This window comes from Trematosphaeria pertusa, assembly GCF_010094035.1.
Source record: "Trematosphaeria pertusa strain CBS 122368 unplaced genomic scaffold BU26scaffold_14, whole genome shotgun sequence".
Taxonomy (NCBI): domain Eukaryota; kingdom Fungi; phylum Ascomycota; class Dothideomycetes; order Pleosporales; family Trematosphaeriaceae; genus Trematosphaeria; species Trematosphaeria pertusa.
In genome coordinates this window covers 607993-626461 of record NW_022987225.1, presented here as the reverse complement: position 1 = coordinate 626461, position 18469 = coordinate 607993, and the positions used below count along the sequence as shown (strand labels likewise).

The window sequence follows — 18469 nt, the reverse complement described above, 5'->3', positions numbered from 1 at the left end:
GACCCCGCCAAAAATGCCGCAGGCGCATTCGAGGCAGATTAGGCAAAAAGCTGTACGGGAGATGATAAGGCTGAGTGGTTCGCTTTGTCTTTGAGAGTGTGCAATGCAAACTAGTAACACGTGCTGAGAGAAACTACTTCGTAAGATGATTTCGAGCTAGAGATCCAAAAGTCATGACTCCTGCCTAAATTTTAATAGTATCGTGGAGAAAGATAGCCTTATCAGCAAGGTAACAGGCTGCTTATGCTCGACACCATTCATCTGCACAGGGCAAAGTAGAGCGGCGTCATGCATCAGGCTACGGCGTAGCAGTCGTATAACTAACCGGATATCGAACCTTGAAAGGCACTGTAGAGAAGGAGAAAATCTCTCATTGGTCCCCGCATTATCGGTCGAAGCGTACTGGTTGCCATGGAGCGAGCACTACCACAGTCATTAATTCGCTCAACCTTGTCATAAAGAAGATGCCAAAAACGCTATATTTTAAACTCTGTAGATAGAAGACCAGAGAATGCCACACCGTGAAGGCAACTGTGTTCATACCCCATGCCGATAACAACCCGATAAGTCGAAGTTCCCACGCTGCGCTAGTGCTTCGATTAGTTAGGAGGCCGCAGGACACAAAACAGAACCCGGCGCAGAACAAAAAAAAAGCCGTACTACGCAGTGGAAATAGACGAGCAAAAAGAAAATGCGTCGACATTGACCAGATTCGAACTGGCGCTCCCGAAGGAACAAGATTTCTAGTCTTGCGCGATAACCACTCCGCCACAATGCCATCTGAAGTTAGACCGAATGAAAGCGTTCTAACAGATCATGTGATTATGTTTGAGATATGAAATATATATACCAGCAAAATTGAAGCGGAAAGAGAACCTGAAAAGTAATGGGCAAGAAAAATTATACACATGGCGGGTCTGTAGAAAGAGTTATTAGGGAGGTTAAGCGATTAGTTAAGGCTAGGAGTACGATGCTAGCTCTTACGGTATAGAATTCTTAGAGTAGAACAACGTGCGTAATAGCTACCCTATATTACAAGCTGTTCTCTTAACTAAGACTAAGGCTTACTTTTGTAAGAAGAGGTAAGAGATATACTTTAGGCTTAGATCTTTAGTAACAAAGAGGTAGAGGTAATAATACTATAAATCGCAAGTCTCTATAGCAATTTAATAAATAAAGTAATAACTATAAGAAGCTATAAGAAGTAAGCTTCTTCTAGTTATATATATATACTATCTTAGCTAGATTAGGTACTAAGACTCTAGCTCTTATAGACTACCTAGATTAGAGTCTAATTCTTAAATTAGGTTCTAATCTGTCTAATCTATCTAATTTACGTTACGTAACTCTAATTATTTCTATAACTCTATACGTAATCTCTTGTTCTATAACTCTAGACTTAGCTTACTATTTTCTCTATTCTAGCTAGCTAACTCTATTTCTAATTCTATAATTGTAACACCCGCTCTTCCTTCTAAAGTGTTATTCTAAAGCTCTATTCTTTTTCTAAGTATAGTGTTTTATTATTCTATGCTATTTCTATATAAGAGTAGTACTACCTATAGTTCTATAGTATTATATTCTCTCTTCTCTTTCTATTTCTACTATGCCGCCTGCTTATACTAAGTTCTTAATAGTTTGCTGCTGTTGTCGCGCTAACCTCGTTCTACGCACGGGCGCTAATATGTCTAATAACCTCTATAGCGCCTACTATTCCCGTAACCTACGTTGTGTTGTTAAGGTGTCTTCTAACCTTATCTGTTTCTATCTAAATTCTCTTCTAGGTTAGGTAGAATTCTAAGTAGCTAGTTTCTGTATAGTAGAACTCGCTCTTATCTAGAGCTATTAGAAGTTTATATTTCTTAAGCTTTTATAGCGTTTTCTATACGTAGTTCTTATATTCTTCTAGTTTCTCTTTTAAGTATATAAGTATATTATCTAGGTAGGCTGTTATAAACCTTTCTATATATTTATATAGAGCTACGTTAATTATACTTTAGAACGTTGCTAGTACGTTAGTAAGTCTAAATAGTATAACTAGGTATTTATATAGGCCTTCTCTTATTCTAAATACTATTTTCTACTTATATCTCTTTTTAATTTGTATTCTATAGTATTCTTCTCTAATATTAAACTTTATAAACTACTATACTTCTATAAGCTAGTCTATAAGTTCTAGAATTATAGGTAGTAAGTACTAGTTCTTTTAAGTTACTTAGTTAAGCTATTAGTAGTTAATGCACAATCTTAGCTATTCGTTCTTCTTTAGCATAAATAGTACTAGTAATACTATTAGGCTCTAGCTTTCTTAAATGTATTCTTTTTATAGAAGTCTTTCTAGGTGCTTTTAGAGGTTCTTTCTTTATATATAGCTAAGTAGGTATATAGGTCTAGGTTTTAGCATAGCTTTATTCTCTATAGGTATCTTATAGTTCTATAGTTTGTATTTAGGTAGAATGCCGTCGTTCTGTCTATTAAATAATAACGCAAACTTCTTATAGTTCTTTTTAACTTTATAAGGTAGTTACTTTATATTAGGTTATAGCTTTTGTATTTATATAACGCTAACGTCTTAAAGTTACCTCTTCGCCTATTTTGTTAAACTTATAAGAGATATTCTTCTAATCTTTACCTCTAGCTTTTAGTAAGCTCTTAGGTAGTGTCTTGCTCTAGCCTTTTATACTACTCTAGGCCTCTTCTAGAGCTTTAACCTAATCTAGCTAATATTAGAGTTATACCTTTGTAGCTAATCTAGCTCTAGAAGTACGTCTATATTTTCTAGTTCTATAATATTGTAGAATTATTATTTCTATATTCTCTAGACATCTAATACCTGTGCCTTAGTCTCTAAGTAAATCTATTCTTAGCTAAAGGTAGGTAGTTAGTTGTCTACAAGTTATACTTAGTATAGCTATTATTTCTCTTAAAATAGTATATTCTATAGATTTACTAAGCTAGTAGAAATATATGTTTTTACTACTTTACTATCTACATAAGCTATAAATTTCTTATTTTCTAGTGTAGCTTTTACGCGTAGCGTTCTAGGTTTTAGAGTAACAATTTTGTTAATAGTCTAAATAGGGCCTTTCTAGGCTAGACCTCTGCCTTAGAGGCCTACTAGTTTTTTAACTTTAAGAGAGTAGTTAGTACTAATTCTTATTTCTTTTCTACTATGTGTACTAAATATTGTTCTAGCAAGTATATAGTCTAGTAGAGTTTCGCGTGTTTATTTCTAGCCTTCTCTTTATAGTATAAATATTTCTATTCTAGAAAATACTACCTATAATTAAGCGTGTAATAGTTAGAGTGTTACGCTCTCTATTCTATAGTTTAATATTATTTCTAATAGTATTAGTATTCTATAGCACACTAGTTCTAGAGTTTAGCGTAGTATTCTTTACTATGCGTTTCTTTAACTAGTTTAAGTATTACTATTCTACTACTTTCTTTCTTAGTTTAGAGGTTTATATACGTGGCTACTTATATTTCTTTGTTGTCTAGTCTCTAGGTGCTAGTAGCTGTCTTAACTACTACTCTTTCTTCTTCGCTATAAATTACTAGAGAGTAAGCTTAGTAGATATAGTTATAGCCTAGATAGTTACCTTTATATAGCTAGTATAGCTTCTACTATAGATACGCTTTAATTTTCTAATTATGTATAAATAGTCTAGAGAGTTCTTTTTCTTATAATAGTTTAGTTAGGTGTACCTTATAGAAGAGATCTTAATACTTACCTCTTTCTATATACCTTAGTTACTACTACTTAGCTTTTTAAGTCTTTAGGTTATTTATAAAGAATTCTTAGTATATTTTCTAGATGTACGAGTGTACTTCTTTGTCTATAAGGTATTCTACTAATTAGGCTGCTTTCTTAAGGGTTTCTAGAGCCTTCTAGAATTTCTTATTAGTAAATAGAATATTCTAGTGTGCGTGCTAATAGCTCTATACGTTATAGAATCCCGCGTATATCTAGCACTATTATGCGTTAATACGTTATTAGATAGTATCTAGAGTAAGGTATTCTATATACGCTAGGTATTCTAGTATAATAGCCTTAATTCTTATTAGCTACTATTCTAAGTTAACCTTATTTCTCTAGTACGTTATGTATCTATTATTGTAGCATGCTATTTATATAAGACTATTATAGTTTACTTAAATTATTTTAACTATTTTCTTTTTCTTTAGGTATTCTTGCGCAAAGTGTTCTTTTTCTCTATAGACTAGGCATAGTTCTTCTTTAAAGTATCTTGCCTTATCCTTATTTTGTAGAGTTTGTTTTCCTTTCTATAGTATTTTAACCTAGTCTAGGTCTATAGAGTTCTCTTAGAATAGAGTCTATAGTTATTTAGTTCTAACTATTAGTAGTATAGAGTAATCTCTACTCTGTTAACATTCTAGGTTTTATTTATACTACTAGTTATTAATTTTTACTACTATTTCTATTACGTTACTTAGGTTCTTAGATTGTTTAGCGTGCGCTATATTATTCTTAACTAACTTCTTTAATCTCTTGTAGAAGAGTTCTGCTAGCGTAAGGTCGTTCTAGTCTAGGCGCGCGCTTAGCTACCTAAACGTTACTATATACTAGAATGCTAATCTAGTCTATTAGAGCTAAAACAGCTTTTTCTAAGCTACCTTATAGGCGTTAACTTCTCTAAACGTCCCCCTAAGATGCTTTATAAACCTAGTCTAGCTTTTAAAGATTTTATCTATAGACTATTATATTCTCTTTATATTACCTTTATTCTCTAGCTAGTCTAACATATAGAGTTTAGCCTACGTAAGAGCTTTCTCTTTTATGTTTATTATAGCTTCTAGAATCTTGTTCTTATTCTATAGAAATACTATAGCGTTATACTATAGGTAGAGCTCTATAGCTACTAGAAAAGTGTTAAGGTTTTCTCTCTTACTATTAAAACGTTATAGTAGAGTAATCTTAGCCTAGGCCTAACGCTTTGCTATAGCTAGCTCTTCTACTTAATAAACGCCTATTTTCTAGAGCGCTATAATAATCTATTAGAGTTCTATAATCTATTCTTCTATAGTTAGCTTCTAGACTTAGGCCTTTCTAGACTAGGTTCTAACTATTAATATAATAGTTCTACTCTTTAATATTAGGTAGTTATTTTGTTATAAGCTATTCTCTTAACTAAGACTAAGGCTTACTTTCGTAAAAGAAGGTAAGGGGTATGCTTTAGGCTTAGATCTTTAGTAACAAAGAGGTAGAGGTAATAATACTATAAATCGCAGGTCTCTATAGTAATTTAATAAATAAAGCAATAACTATAAGGAGCTACAAGAAGCGAGCTCCTTCTAGTTATATACATGTGCTGTCTTGGCTAGATTAGGTGCCAAGACCCTGGCCCTCGTGGACTACCTGGATCAGGGTCTGATCCTTGGATCAGGTCCTGATCCGTCTGATCCGTCCGATCCACGTCACGTGACCCTGATCATTCCCGTGACCCTGCACGTGATCCCTCGTCCCGTGACCCCGGGCTTGGCTTGCCGTTTTCTCCGTCCTGGCTGGCCAACCCTGTTCCCGATCCTGTGATCGTAACACCCTGGAGGCCTTCGCGGGTGCGTACAATAGACGAGCCAACCTCATTACCCGTACGGCGAGCCCCCAGATCCGGAGAATTCCCTCCCGCAAGAGGCTAGGAGCTGGGGGCAAGCGGAGTTATGTGGAATGGAGCACTAATAGAGGGGGTTTATAGCGTGGATCTTGCAAGCTTCTCCTATCCTCTATTTGCTCAAGTCACTACTGCGTTATCGTACAAATAACCTTCCCCTTCGTCCTATTCTCCTCCATCAACCGATGCGCATCCTGAATCTTCTCCCACGGCAGCACCTTATCAACCAAAATCTTAAACCTCCCATCCTTGAATCGCGGCAGCGCGTGCTCGACCAGCTGATCCCTCAACTTCCCCTGATACCCCTCATCTCTGGACCTCAAACTGCTTCCCACAAAAGTACACCTCTTCCGAATAAACGCACTGATATCCACACCCGCCGGCAGCTTCGTCCCGCCCATAAAGCCCAGATTTACAATTACTCCATCGCGCGCCACAGCATCGAGGTTCGATTGGAAGTAACTCGCACCCATGAAGTCGATGATGATGTCGACACCCTTGCCGTTTGTCGCTTTCATGACCTCTTCGGCCCAGTTCTGCGTCGTGGAGTTGAACGCAGCCGTCGCGCCGAGCGTCTCAACGGCGAATTTACATTTCTCGTCCTGTCGTGCGGTAGCATAGACAGCGGAGGCGGAGTCGGCGAGCGAGAGCTGGATGCCCGCTATGGAGACGCTGGACGCGGCCGCGTGCCAGAGGATGGATTTGCCGGGGGCGAATTTGGCGATGAGATACATAGCCTGGGTAGCAGTAATCCAGGTCTAACCTCATTTCATCATCAGCACTTGCCAGTCGCCGCTTCTTGACTATGATGTAGAGAAGGAGAGGAAAAAAAGAGGAATGAATGACGTACCTCTGGAATCCCCGCGCACTCCTCCCACGTCAACTCCGCCGGCTTCCTAACAAGCATATGCGTACTAACGGCGATAAACTCCGCATACGCGCCTCCATACGCTAACCCAAAGACCTCATCCCCCTTCTTGAACCCCTCCTTCCCGCCTCCCTCCTCGCCCAGCTCTTCAATCGTGCCCGAAAACTCGACGCCGAGGATCTTGGACGCGCCGGGAGGAACGGGGTACTGGCCTTCGCGCTGCAGGAGGTCCATGCGGTTGAGGCCGAAGGCTTTGACGCGAACGAGGGCTTGTGAGCCGCTGAGGGTGGGTTTGGGGACGTGGCCTATGTGGAGGGCACTGATGGGGCCTTTGCCGCCTTCGATATCTGAAGATGGTTAATTGGCGTGGTGCAGTATGACGGTTTTGAGTAACGGACCTACTGCGCGCATTGTGTCTGTCATTTTAGGAGCCGTTTTGTATAATGGATGAGCTGGTGTAGCTATGCTTGGTGCAAGATAGAGAAGAAGACCGAAAGAAAACGTGATAGCAGGTGCACTGCACAAGATTGTCAGAGATACGAAGAATCAAGAGAAAAGGCAAGCTGAAGCCTGGAGTTCAAAGAATTGAAACTCCGACGCGTTCCGCGCGACGGGATAATTTATAATGATGCTATAGCGGGGCAGTTAGAGCTGCCGACCGATGGCGGGGTCATCGACGGAGGGAGCTAACGCACGACGGCAATGGAACACCGAATGTAAGCAGGAGGCTGGCTGAGTACAGCCCTCTTGAACATTAGCTATCCCTTTAGATAACGGAGCTCTGCAGACTCCTCGAAAGAGCCTTTCGCGATGTACACTGGTGTAAACGACCCTATGAAAGCATGCATACCCTGATCCTTAGCCCATGATTCCGAGAAACAACATGACCCAAACGTCAGAGAACGTTGGAGGAGTCCAATTCTGTGGCCCCCTTCGGCTACCAGCGCTTCATCCGCCCTCATCAATGAACGAACAAGCTGTCATCGTTGATATCGTACTGCTTGATTAGCTGTGCCAGCCTGTTGGCCTCTTGAGCGTAGTTGAGAGGGTGGATGCTCAACACCTGGTAGCGCGGTCTGAAGAGCAATTAGTATATACCGTGGCTGCAATATATGCTGGGGCTTACTTGGGCTGATCCATATACATCTCCATCTTTGCACGGATCCTGAAATTGAACGTCTTGCAGGTTGCATCTTGCATGGCATTCATGAAGTTCGCCGTGTTGTTATCGTCGTCGTCATCCTTCATCTTCATTAAGTTGTTCGCTGGCATTCCGACAATGAGTTGGCCAGCCTCGTCGAAGCAGCTCAGCCAGAGCGTGCCGGTGTGGTCGGCAACGTTGACACTCAAGACGTACCTCCACTGCGGCTCCGGGAACCTCATCTGGCACTTCTCGCACCACCACTCGCCAGGGTTGTCTTCGATGACCTTCTTGTTGCAGTTCTGCGCTGTGTTTGAGCAGGCGGGATATGCAACGGTAGTGTTCTTGACGAAGATGACAGATGCCTTCAAGCTGAGGTAGGTGGGCGTGTCTTGCAGGTAGCTCTCTTCGGCGACAATGTCTGAGATTACTTTGCTGTCCTGCCTTGCGTTGCCACCAGAAGCAGATGCAAGGTTCTGATGCGTTGAGAAGGTAGCGTTCTGACCGACAGCATTGAACCATCCTCGCAGTTTGTGTGCCTCGTCGATATCGGGGTCAATGGTCATGGAACCCGAGCTGAGCAGACTCAGGCTTCGACCGCCAAAGTCACTAACTTTGACGCCTTTGAATGCCATGATTGACTCAAGAGGCGCGTCGAAGCTCTCAGCTTGATTCCCCCAGATGGTAAGCCTGACTGAGGTCTGACTGTCGTCCGCGATAGTCAGGTCCCGTTTCATGAAGTCTTTGTTGGTTTTGGACGAGGTCAGCTTATTCACCTCGCCAACTTCCTTGAGCACACCGATAGTGTCGATAGTGGTATCCTTTTCTACGGAGTTGAGGTCGCCAATCTTGGTGAAGTTGTACCGTATCTGAGGCTTGTTGCTCTGATCTTCGGCCTGCGGAAAGTCAGTCATAGTATAATACACCGTTGGTAGCGACTCGCCTTTTCGACTAGGGTATCCCTCTCGAATTGCAGCTCATAATCGTTCGGTAGGTTAGAGAATTGCTTCTTCGCCAAGGTAACCCGGCACGGCGCGGAAATGTAGTACACGGTTCCCTCTTCAAAGATGGGGTACAACTTCTCACAAACGTCATTGAAGCCTGTTGCCCTGATCTCCCCGGTGTCATCCAGCAAGTTGACGCTGAACAGCTTGCCCTCGCCTTTTGCATTATGCCACGTCTTCATATCGCCCTTGAATGTGCACCGCGCTCGAATCGTCCACTTGTGTGCGTACGGCGAAAGCGACTCGATTGGATACAAGTGTGGGTGTGTCGAGGTGCTCTGGTTGCTCTGATGGACGGGAAGCGATCGCTGTGGTTGCTGCGGCTGCTGTGCAGGTTTCGACCCGTAGAAGCCGTTGCCAGAGATGGCTGAGGGCTGGGGTTCAGTCTTGATGTCGAGGGCTTCCGGCTGGCCAATTTTCTCTTGTTCGCCATACTGCTCGAGCACTTCAAGTTCCATGATGATAAGGATCCTATCCCTAAGTCAGCGGACTCCAGGGAGGCAGAGGTGGGCGGCATACTTCTTCTCCTTAACCTGCTGAGGATTGTACTTCAGCAGTCGCACAATGGAGCCCTTCTTCAGCTTCCCAGAGAGGACAATGTCGTTTGCGGCTGCAAAGCGTTAGCTTCATCAGTCTCCTAGTAGCATACTTCAACCCACCTGTCGCAATCATGGTCTGGATGAAATTCCGGACGTCACTGAGGACAACGCGGAAGCGCTGCACACCGCCCGCCTCGCCCGCCTTCGGCTCCATCGTCTTGATCTGCACACATTGCAAGACAGGGTGCTCTATGAAACAACCGCTAGGCTCGAAGATGCTCCTGTAGCAGAGTGAGTGATTTCTCATTCGTGCATTCCGTTGAATGCCTACCTGATGGCGCCTTGAGTAATCGCCTGCTCCGCCATGTTGACTGTATTATGCTACACGCGTGGTGGTGAGAGACGAAGTACACTTCGTGGCGTGGCGAGGTTGGGAGGAAATGATGTGCTGCCTCCGACGCGTCCTGGGCTCGACGCGTTAAGTGCTCACGTGACAGCGCTAAGCCCCGCACCCATGGTCCGAGCGGGATCGTACCTGCCTGCATACGTAATTGGTCCCTTCACAACGCAAGATTCGAAAGCTACCGGAAGTCTTCATATCCCCCAATACTCAATCAGCATCACTATGTCCGACAACGACGTTGCAACGAGAGCTCCCGAGAGCGACGCACAAGAGGCGACTGCGGCCTCCGCAGGACAAAGTGTCTTCCCAGGCGACACCAGGGCACAGGAAGGACCAAGCATGGGTGTAAGCCGCCAGCTACCAGCAATGAGGCGGCTATTGACCCTACTAGGAACACTGCACGACAGATCGACCTACTCCTTCCGGCGAGATACCAACCGGCGAACTCACCAAGCTCGGCGGCGTCGACGTATACGTCGCAAAGCCCTCCGACTACCCACACTCGCCCTCGAAGCTCCTGCTCCTCCTCACAGGCGGTACCGGCATCAAGTCCACGAACAATCAGCTACAAGCTGATAAATATGCCTCGGAAGGCTACCTGGTGGTAATGCCAGACCAATTCGACAACGATCCAGCGCCGAATTCAGTCGACATGACCGAGGTCTCACAAGACGCTGGCTGGCTGGAACAGGTCAAAATGAAGACGGCCGAAGGGATTAAGTCTTTCATGATCGACATGTGGCTCGCAAGGCATACGCCAGAGAAGGTGCTGCCATTGCTGCATAAAGTCGTAGAGGGTGCAAAGGAAGAATTCGCCGACGCCGTGGCGAACGGAGGTGGAATCTATGGAGTGGGATACTGCTTCGGTGCGAAGTATATTCTTATTATGGCAGGCGAACATCCTGATACAGTCGCTTGGGGACAGGAAGCACCAAAAGACGAGGAGCAGGGTGTCGTGAAGAAGGCGCCCGTGATTAAGGCAGGAGCCATAGCCCATGGGACGATGGTTACCAAAGAAGACATGGAGGCCGTCAGAGTGCCTGTGTACATCGCTGCCGTGGAGAACGACCCGCTGTTCTCGGAAAGCGAGGTATTGACGCCGGGACGACGAGCCATGGAAAAGAACAGCGTGGAACACGAGATACAGGTCTTCTCCGGGGTACCCCATGGTTTCGCGGTTCTGGGAGATTACGACGACCCCAAGATCAAGCAGTCACAAGCGCAGGCGTTTGGACAGATGCTCGGCTGGATACAGGCACATTGAAAGGCCAATAGCGGACTGGATGACTTCTTCCCCGCCTCAACCTGCAGTGTTGGTATTGCGGGGTCTGCATGCGTCGGCGTTATGGTTTCGAGGGGTTTCATATGATGGCTTATACTATTCGGGTGTATTAGCTCTGATTCTTGTCCTCAATCAAAACTTCTCCACGTGCTTACGGTTCCCCAGCATTAGAATGCATATGATTCGCGGAGACGGTAAGCTGCGAACAATGCCGTCCAATTTGAGGATGAGCCTCCAAGCGAACCACAAAGCTTGTTACGACACCCATGCTGAATGGCTCTGTCCGTCCATACTCGTAATAGCCGGATCGTCGAAATAAGCATCGGCAGTTGCTCGATAGGCGATTACACTGGCAAGGTTACACGGTTGATATATGACGCTTAACTTCCAGAACACCATGATCCCTGCCGGCATATGAGCTCAATATCAGAATCCCATTCTGTCCTTGGAGCAGCGAAGCTGCGCCCGGTTCAGCATCCAGCAGCCAGAATAAATAGACCATGGCGGACATGCTGTGGAATGGACCCAATCGCCATCTTTACTATCATCCCCTCCAAGATGCATGTTCCACCGCTCGCAGTGGTGCTCGCACCGTTAGCTTTCATCCACTCCGCCATCGGCTTGAAGATAGCCACCTCCCTCCAATGGATCGAACACACGCCGCAGCCCTACGCCATCTCGAAATTCTACAAAGGCAGCTCCACCGCCTCGCTCACCAGCGGCGGCGTGCAAAACCTCGGCTCGGACGCCTCCTTTGACCTCGCGGCGAACGCGGAAACCCAAGGCCTCAAGGTCTACGCCTCGAAGAAGAACGTTCGCCTCATCTACATCATCTGCGAAGTCGCCTACCGCATCGTCGCCAACAAAAACTCGGGCATCACCACGCTCGCCGACCTGAAGGGCAAACGCATCGGCACCATGCAGGGCACCAGCGCCGGCGTCTTCGTGTCGCGCATGATGGCATCTGTCGGCGTCTCCGAGTCCCAGTACACCGCCGTCAGCGGCAATGTATGCATGAAGACGCCGTGCGGGAGCAACACCTTCCCCGTCATGCTGCAGAACAAGCAAATCGACGCGTTCGGCATCTGGGAGCCGGCTGTCGAGCTCGGCGCGCAGGCCCTGGGCGCTAATGCCGTGCTATTCCAGAATAGCTCGATATATCGGGAAGTGTATTCGCTGTACAGCACAACGGACAAGCTCAACGACGCGAACAAGCGGAAGGATATCGTGGCGTTCGTGCGCGCGCTGAACCAGACGTTGGATGTGTTCAAGAACAGTCCGGATGCGAATGGCATATATGAGTATGTGGCGCAGCGGGTGGGCATGGATGCGGCGGTTGTGAAAGCCGTGTGGGCGGATCATAAGTGGAGCGGGACGTGGGGACCGGATTTGATTGACTTTTTGGTGGACGAGGATAAGTATCTTGCGGGGCAGGATCGGAGGGGCGTGACGAGTAAGGCGGCGTTGGAGACGTTTTTGGATGATAGTGTTATTGCAGAGTTGTAGAGGCGCCGGAAGAATTGAAGGGCGGAAAGGATTGGAGACGATACTGAATGGCTTTGTATATATCGAATGAGCCTTGTTGGAGCGCTCCTCCATTCTCATGCACCGTGCCTTCACCCTATTGCCGTCCTGGCCTGCTCTTGAACCTGCTCTAAGAACACAACCTCCATTCCCACGCTTTGTTCCTGTTGCACTCTGCTGCGGTGCTGCTGGATCTAGACGCCTGCTTGATATCATCACGCGGCTGGGTGAGGGTTCATCTTGTTTAAAGGGTTGGCTCCTTCTCTTGCTTCCTCCTAAGACCTGAAATCCCTCTTGCTCATTCCTCAATCCTGCTCATATCAACTCACAATCCCCACTCCCCACCCACCCCCTCACAGCACTCCACCTCACAACCCAAACATCCCCCCTCTTCATCTCAAACCTTCTATCCGTTCCTTCGACCCACACCTCGCCCACATCCCTCAAACATCTTACAAAAACCGCCCTATCCTCGTCCGGCTTGTCCACCATGCTAATGCCGCCAGTCGTATCATCTAGTCGCTGCAAGCTCGCTGGAAACTGGGAAAGGAAGGAGGCGGAGTAGTGGGAAGAGAGAAGCGCTTGGTGCGAAGTTAGGTATTGGTGTTCGGAAGGGGAGAGGAGGGGCCGAGGCGATGCAAGAGAGGCGTTATGTTGGTTGAGGATGTGGAGGGGGTGTGTGTCGATCTAGACAGCTATCAGTAAGCCGGTTCGAAGAACTAGAACTATAACCAGAAGAGGAGAGTGGTAATTGAGCGACAGTACCTTCTTCAATCTCGCCCTCAAAAAGCTCCGAACCAAAAACTTAAATCTCTCCAACTCCGTCTGAATAACAATCAACTTGAAATTCGTCTTCGGGTCCATATTCCCCGTCTGATCTTCGACAAGCTCAATCTACCCCCCACATTAGTACCATTCTTCAATCCCACATTCCCACCGTCTTGCCCCATCAAATCCCTTCTAGTCACGTACCTGCCGTCTCACCCTCTCCAACACCCTATCCATCGTCTCCCCCGGCCACTGCAAAATCTCCGGCGCCACGCGCTCCGCAACCCAACACCTTGTCAATTCCTGCAAGTCGCGTGTTTCCCGCGGCGTGCTGTCGATCGCGACTTCGGCGAGCAGGTCATCGATATCCATTATTGTGGCGGCGGTATGTGCAATGGAGGCGAGTCATGGGCAGAGGTTGAGCTGTCTGGATCGAAATTTGAGTTTGGACATGTGCGAGACATGGGGATCGAGGGGAGGCGCGGCGCGGGGCAGGGATGTGGGGGTTTCCGCGATGATCGACGAAGCTAGCAGGCTAGTCCGGCGCGTCGTGATTGGTCGGTGGATTGCATGTTTTCCCCTCGTCACAACCGGTGACAGAACCTAATCGATCTGTCAGAGGTTGTCACATCACCGTTCACGTCACGTCATCTATCGGTGAATCGAGTTCAAGCATGATATTGTTTCCAATTCCTGAGAAGACACAAACAGACGACTCAATCCACCGTCGTCCCTCCTCCACATTACGACGAGATACCTATCAACTGTCCTTCTAACACCTCTCTGCGCGGCCACCAAGGTCCACATATGTACAAGCTTTGTGCTCATCTACAAACCCTCGCACCCCGGCCTGCAGAGAAAAAGAAGTGACAAGCAGATGAGTACAATCGAACAAGTGGAGACCCAACAGGGGTTCAAAGAAGAGAAGTCCCTTTTTGATGGGGCCCGAAGACAAGAGAGATATGTGGGAAGAGGAACTGAGGAACCGAGAAGCGCAACCGATCCGGGGAGTGGAGCGCGGCGACGAGAGACCAATCTGTTTGCCGGTAATGGATACCGAGATAGCGGAATTTTGTTGGATAGGAGAGGTTGAGTGACTGATGCAGGTGTGGTGATGGGGTCGAGGCACGTAGGCCTGATTGGTATTTCTTTCGTGATGACTCTTTAGATTGGTCTTTGAACATGTGGGAGCAATATTCCAGCTCCGCAGGGGCATAGAAAAATCCGTGTGAGGATAAGGCATGAATAACATAAGAAATTAAAAGCTCGCGAGGCAGCCATCTCGTGCTGCACTACTCACTTGCTAGAAACAAAGGGTATCCGGCAAGACTTCTCGCGAGAATTGTAAATCGTGCCACGGTTAGCGGATCCATGGTTGCAGAAGGAAAAAGGTGTCTAGACGGGATGACTGAAACCCAGAAGCGGTCCGCTAGCAGTCGACGATGCTTTTCCCGTCCAACAGATCGAAGATTGATGCAGGCGGTATAGAGGGTAGTCGCTAAACGCCGCAAGGATGAAAGTGAGATGTGACCAGAACGCCAGGCTATGGGGGTTCGAATGCCGCAGTCAATCAATAACGCCGTGAGTCCGATTCGCCGTGAGCATGGTAGAGTATCGTAGGGAAATCATGGTCGCTGCACTGCAGGCTCAGTAGGAAGCCATGCGGCGTGTGGCACCTATTCGTCCAACATTGAAGGAGCTATCGTCACGTAGCGTGATGACGCCGCCGCTCTTTGACCGACCGACAGCTGTGGGGCTGTCTTCCATTTGACAGGATTGCTGGCCGAATGCGAAGGTCTGTGCGCGATTGAGTTTGGAGCGCTGGCGGAGCTTGTTCATGCCGCGCTCGCAAGCGTTCTCGTGCTCCTTCGCATCCATTCGAAGGTAGTTCTGTGGAAAGCAGCGTGTTCGGTGTGACTCATAGAATGAGCTATAACCACCGTCGAGAATATACACTTCGGGATACGTGAGCAGCGGGTACCGGTGGCAGTTAAGCTTCCGGTCCTCGTGGCGCACGAACTTGGCCCTATAATGTGTCAGCGAAAATACTTCCATACCGTACGTGGGTGTGGCTTACATGAGAGGAGCGCGATGCGCAGAGTATTCACAATGGAGGATGAGAAGAGTGTTAATAGTTCCCATTGAAGCCGTGTCGGGGCCAAAGAGGCGCTCCGCTAGCTTGTCCTTGTCACAGTAGTTGGTTGCCCCGTCAATGTGACCGCCATCGAATTCATATTCGAAACGACAATCAACGATGACCTTCTGGTCATACAAGTGATCGTAGCCACCGTTTAGGACCTCAACCAGCGTTGTATCACTGATACGGGGAAGGCTGTCGGGTTCATTGGGTGGCGTAAAGTGAGGCAACTTGAGGGAGGGCGAGTCATCGACGTCCATCACAGATTGCAGGCCGCTCGGTGTGTAGTTGTCCTTGTCTTGCTTCGCGTTCATCACATCGCCGGGATGCTCGAACATGCTCAACGACCTCCGGAACTTGCTGGGACGCCGAGACGGGGGCCCAGCAGGCTTCCGAACGTTAGCACTGAGGGGCGATCCATTGGCACGCGAGACACTGGTGTTAAGGGTAAAAGGCTTGGGCTTCGAGAAACCCAGCGAAGGGTTCGAACACGGCCTACGGTCCTGGGGAGGGGAGGCAGCGAAGCACTCGTCCAATGACGGGGTGGGCATGGTCGAGAAGCTTTCAATGCCTGCGCCGAACTTGAACGGCGGCAAGGGGTTGTTCTCGCGCGACTTGAAGGATACTGTGTTAGTCGAGTAGTTCTTTGTGCGAGCAAGAGATGGTCGGAGAAGGATGGATTTGCGACGCCTGGCACCGTCAGCGAACAAGTGGACAACTAACGTTTCTCCAGATACTCACTCAGCAGCCGATACCGGCCGGGGGACCTCGATCTCAGGAGCCGGAAACTGAGGCGCAGTGGGCAGCTCGCATGGCGACAGCATGTCGTCGTCGTCTGCGGCCGGGGTGGTGTCTGGAGTGGGCGAAGGCAGCGGACGCTCAGTGACAAAGCTAAAGGGTGCTTTGTGGGGCAGAGGCGAGATGTCCATGGAATCCGGGACGAAGCTGGGCGACGAGGAGGGAATTGGCGGAGTCGTGACGCCTTCCCAGCGGATTGGTGGGGTCGTAGTTCCTTCTGCTTCACCACGTTATCAGCACTGCTACTACTACCACCCCCGATAATCCGCCCGCTTACCCCGATTGTCCAATTGCTGGAAGAGATTTGACGTGAACAGCGACCGGCGAGGTGTTGCGAGCTGGGGACTGGAACAATGTTAGCGGAGGCTCTGCAGGGCGGAATGCAAGGGAGGATACCTCTGGTCGACATGCAGGTTCGAGGACATGTCGGCGGCCAGGCTCGACGTCGGCGACGACCCTCGCATCGGCTGCAGGGTGAAGTAGTCGGAGCTCGACTTCTTCATGCTCAGATCGCGGAAATTGAAGTTCTTGGATCCCAGTGTGTGCGCGCCGAAGAGCGGCTTCGACGGCGGCAGGTCTCGTCTGTATCCCCATGGGCCAGGGAGCGGCGGCGGGTGCATGGCTGCGAGGGGCGACGACATCTCCATGCTGGCGACGGTGCGTGGGAGCAAACGGTGGGCGGTTTGCTCGGGCCGGGGTCGTGCAGTGCGTTGCTATGGCGTAACGAGCGTGCGGTCTCTCTCACTCAATCGCGGCGTCGAGGCGGGTACTGGCCGACCGGCGAGCAGTCGATAAGCATACAAGACAAGAAAATTAATCCCAATCTGAAGATGCTCGCAGTAGATAGCCCCAAGCAGTCGCTATATGAGGAGGGTGCCGGAGAGGAGGCTATCGGTTCGCAGCAGACATGGGCGCTGCCAGGCGTGGTCGAGATGGATAGAGAGCGAGTCGCGCCTGCCCCAATGGGTATATCCAAGCAGAACGACCGACGTCCCAGCACGCAGCCGCTTTTAAGAGAGGGAGGGGGGCCTTCTTGGGGACGGAGAAGGGTGAGAAGAGAGAGGGCAGGTCGCGGTGATGAAGGGTGGTGAGGATGCCGAGCTGCAGCTTGGATTGCTGTGGTAACAAGCTGCATCTGAGGTTAGAGCCGGGGCCGCATGCTAAGCGCTCTGCACACCGGCACGCGCAGCGCCAATTACGCTCGCGTTCGCGGCTCTGCAGCGGGACGAGCAGCCTGCGCAGTCTCTCGCTCCGGCGTGCGCTCCACTCTCTGCAGGTTGTGCTGATCTGCCAGCTCGCCAGCTCAATTGGCGCCCTGCAATGATTGCGCGCAGAGACGCATCCACCTACGTCCGCCGGCGAGAGATCGCGATCACGCCGCGCCCTGATTCCCTCTGCAGCTGCAGCAAGCTAGGCCCCGCGTCGTGCGGTAAACAACAGTTCGCAGTTCGCAGGCCTGCTCGCCAGCGCTGGGCTATTGGAACGGCACACTCTCTATCTAACAATCCGCGTCACAGTGGGCGGAGGCAGCGCAATGCAGGCGTGCCGAACCATCGTCGCTTTTTGCGCGCCATGCCTCCCACGGCGGCGTTGCCAGAGCAGATGTTGCACGGATCCCTCCCCATGCGGGCAACATGCCTGCAGAAACTGTGAAACGATGACTTCTCCGCTTAAATCCAGCACCGCCGGGCAGAATTCTCTGACTGTGGTTCTGGCAGCCGTCGCCCTGCGTCGTACCGTCTCCCAGGGATACCAACCCACCGCCAGCGTACCAAATCTCTGCGCGGCTAGCCATGCGGCGAGCCTCCGTCCAGAAGTGCCTCTCCCAGAGCCCATTTGCTGTTTTGGCATCTGTGGCGCCGGTGTCAGCTCGTGAGGCCTTTCGTCATCGCCAACTTGGCGCTGTCTGCCAGGGAAACGCCCGCGAGGATGCCGACGGCAGGACGGCTGCTGGTTTCTGTTGGTCAGGGCTTCGAATCCTGAAGCAAAAATGATCTCCTCTCGGTTCCCTGATTGGGCAGGCCCGCGATATTCGCCGTCTGAATTCGTGCAGCGGTACCGACGTTGCAGCGCTTGAGTGCTGAAGGCCTGAAAGGCACCGCACACGGCCCGTGAACCCCTCCGTCTCCCTGCCTTAAGCCGCTTGTGGCGGCATAAAACCGGATAAGCAGGCTCTAACGCACACCGTCGCCTTGCTGTGCATCGCGCGGCTGCAGCGAAATCATCGATCTCGAGATCCCTAACGTCATAGGCAATAAGGCTGTGAGGAGCTTCCAAGTTTGCTAATTCTGGAGCTATTGTTTGCTTGAACACTTGTCAATCGCCATGACAATCATCCGCTGCCAGGGCGCATCTCGAGAGCAGAATCTTGC

The 18469-nt window shown here is 48.8% G+C and overlaps 6 protein-coding genes and 1 non-coding gene across 7 annotated transcripts; 2 read left to right on the top strand and 5 right to left on the bottom strand.

Annotated features, from left to right (window-relative positions):
• Positions 1 to 697: 697 nt before the first annotated feature.
• Positions 698 to 778, bottom strand: BU26DRAFT_t46. Its single transcript has one exon. It is a non-coding gene; the product is annotated as a tRNA-Ser (tRNA).
• Positions 779 to 5720: 4942 nt separating this feature from the next.
• BU26DRAFT_490835 (putative quinone oxidoreductase) lies at positions 5721 to 7109 on the bottom strand. The gene is made up of 3 exons (XM_033826067.1): positions 6900 to 7109; positions 6484 to 6848; positions 5721 to 6391 (listed from the first exon to the last, which is right to left on the bottom strand). Exons 1-3 carry the CDS (start codon positions 6922 to 6924, stop codon positions 5762 to 5764), a joined length of 1020 nt encoding a protein of 339 aa, XP_033679760.1. The 5' UTR covers positions 6925 to 7109; the 3' UTR covers positions 5721 to 5761.
• Positions 7110 to 7128: 19 nt separating this feature from the next.
• Positions 7129 to 9615, bottom strand: BU26DRAFT_463504 (replication factor-a protein). The gene is made up of 6 exons (XM_033825129.1): positions 9517 to 9615; positions 9306 to 9466; positions 9166 to 9256; positions 8586 to 9117; positions 7628 to 8538; positions 7129 to 7577 (listed from the first exon to the last, which is right to left on the bottom strand). Exons 1-6 carry the CDS (start codon positions 9549 to 9551, stop codon positions 7463 to 7465), a joined length of 1845 nt encoding a protein of 614 aa, XP_033679759.1. The 5' UTR covers positions 9552 to 9615; the 3' UTR covers positions 7129 to 7462.
• Positions 9616 to 9742: 127 nt separating this feature from the next.
• Positions 9743 to 11020, top strand: BU26DRAFT_490829 (alpha/beta-hydrolase). Its single transcript, XM_033826066.1, has 2 exons — positions 9743 to 9933; positions 9980 to 11020. Exons 1-2 carry the CDS (start codon positions 9811 to 9813, stop codon positions 10850 to 10852), a joined length of 996 nt encoding a protein of 331 aa, XP_033679758.1. The 5' UTR covers positions 9743 to 9810; the 3' UTR covers positions 10853 to 11020.
• A 227-nt stretch (positions 11021 to 11247) lies between these two features.
• Positions 11248 to 12726, top strand: BU26DRAFT_522524 (periplasmic binding protein-like II). The gene has a single exon (XM_033829808.1). The coding sequence runs from the start codon at positions 11390 to 11392 to the stop codon at positions 12374 to 12376; it is 987 nt and encodes a 328-aa protein (XP_033679757.1). The 5' UTR covers positions 11248 to 11389; the 3' UTR covers positions 12377 to 12726.
• On the bottom strand, positions 12710 to 13628 carry BU26DRAFT_542668 (GINS complex, Sld5 component; the record flags this gene model as incomplete). Its single annotated transcript, XM_033831664.1, has 3 exons — positions 13367 to 13628; positions 13160 to 13288; positions 12710 to 13081 (listed from the first exon to the last, which is right to left on the bottom strand). Exons 1-3 carry the CDS (start codon positions 13532 to 13534, stop codon positions 12710 to 12712), a joined length of 669 nt encoding a protein of 222 aa, XP_033679756.1. The 5' UTR covers positions 13535 to 13628.
• Positions 13629 to 14611: 983 nt separating this feature from the next.
• Positions 14612 to 16967, bottom strand: BU26DRAFT_85534 (Rhodanese-like protein). The gene is made up of 5 exons (XM_033836413.1): positions 16494 to 16967; positions 16375 to 16442; positions 16041 to 16317; positions 15240 to 15989; positions 14612 to 15188 (listed from the first exon to the last, which is right to left on the bottom strand). The coding sequence occupies exons 1-5, from the start codon at positions 16742 to 16744 to the stop codon at positions 14810 to 14812; spliced, it is 1725 nt and encodes a 574-aa protein (XP_033679755.1). The 5' UTR covers positions 16745 to 16967; the 3' UTR covers positions 14612 to 14809.
• Positions 16968 to 18469: the final 1502 nt, after the last annotated feature.

What these genes read in the sequence shown, in the direction of transcription:
- BU26DRAFT_85534 (XM_033836413.1), bottom strand. Translation starts at nt 16,744, where the DNA reads ATGGAGATGTCGTCGCCCCTCGCAGCCATGCACCCGCCGCCGCTCCCT. An exon ending in CGGCCGGTATCGGCTGCTGA is followed by an intron (nt 15,990 to 16,040) that starts GTGAGTATCTGG and finishes TGACGGTGCCAG; the next exon opens with GCGTCGCAAATCCATCCTTC. An exon ending in GCGCATCGCGCTCCTCTCAT is followed by an intron (nt 15,189 to 15,239) that starts GTAAGCCACACC and finishes GACACATTATAG; the next exon opens with GGCCAAGTTCGTGCGCCACG.
- BU26DRAFT_490835 (XM_033826067.1), bottom strand. Translation starts at nt 6,924, where the DNA reads ATGACAGACACAATGCGCGCAGTAG. An exon ending in AGACACAATGCGCGCAGTAG is followed by an intron (nt 6,849 to 6,899) that starts GTCCGTTACTCA and finishes AACCATCTTCAG; the next exon opens with ATATCGAAGGCGGCAAAGGC. An exon ending in AGTGCGCGGGGATTCCAGAG is followed by an intron (nt 6,392 to 6,483) that starts GTACGTCATTCA and finishes AAATGAGGTTAG; the next exon opens with ACCTGGATTACTGCTACCCA.
- BU26DRAFT_522524 (XM_033829808.1), top strand. Translation starts at nt 11,390, where the DNA reads ATGGACCCAATCGCCATCTTTACTATCATCCCCTCCAAGATGCATGTT.
- BU26DRAFT_463504 (XM_033825129.1), bottom strand. Translation starts at nt 9,551, where the DNA reads ATGGCGGAGCAGGCGATTACTCAAGGCGCCATCAG. An exon ending in CAGCAGGTTAAGGAGAAGAA is followed by an intron (nt 9,118 to 9,165) that starts GTATGCCGCCCA and finishes ACTTAGGGATAG; the next exon opens with GATCCTTATCATCATGGAAC. An exon ending in ATGTATATGGATCAGCCCAA is followed by an intron (nt 7,578 to 7,627) that starts GTAAGCCCCAGC and finishes ATTGCTCTTCAG; the next exon opens with ACCGCGCTACCAGGTGTTGA.
- BU26DRAFT_490829 (XM_033826066.1), top strand. Translation starts at nt 9,811, where the DNA reads ATGTCCGACAACGACGTTGCAACGAGAGCTCCCGAGAGCGACGCACAA. An exon ending in AGGAAGGACCAAGCATGGGT is followed by an intron (nt 9,934 to 9,979) that starts GTAAGCCGCCAG and finishes TGACCCTACTAG; the next exon opens with GAACACTGCACGACAGATCG.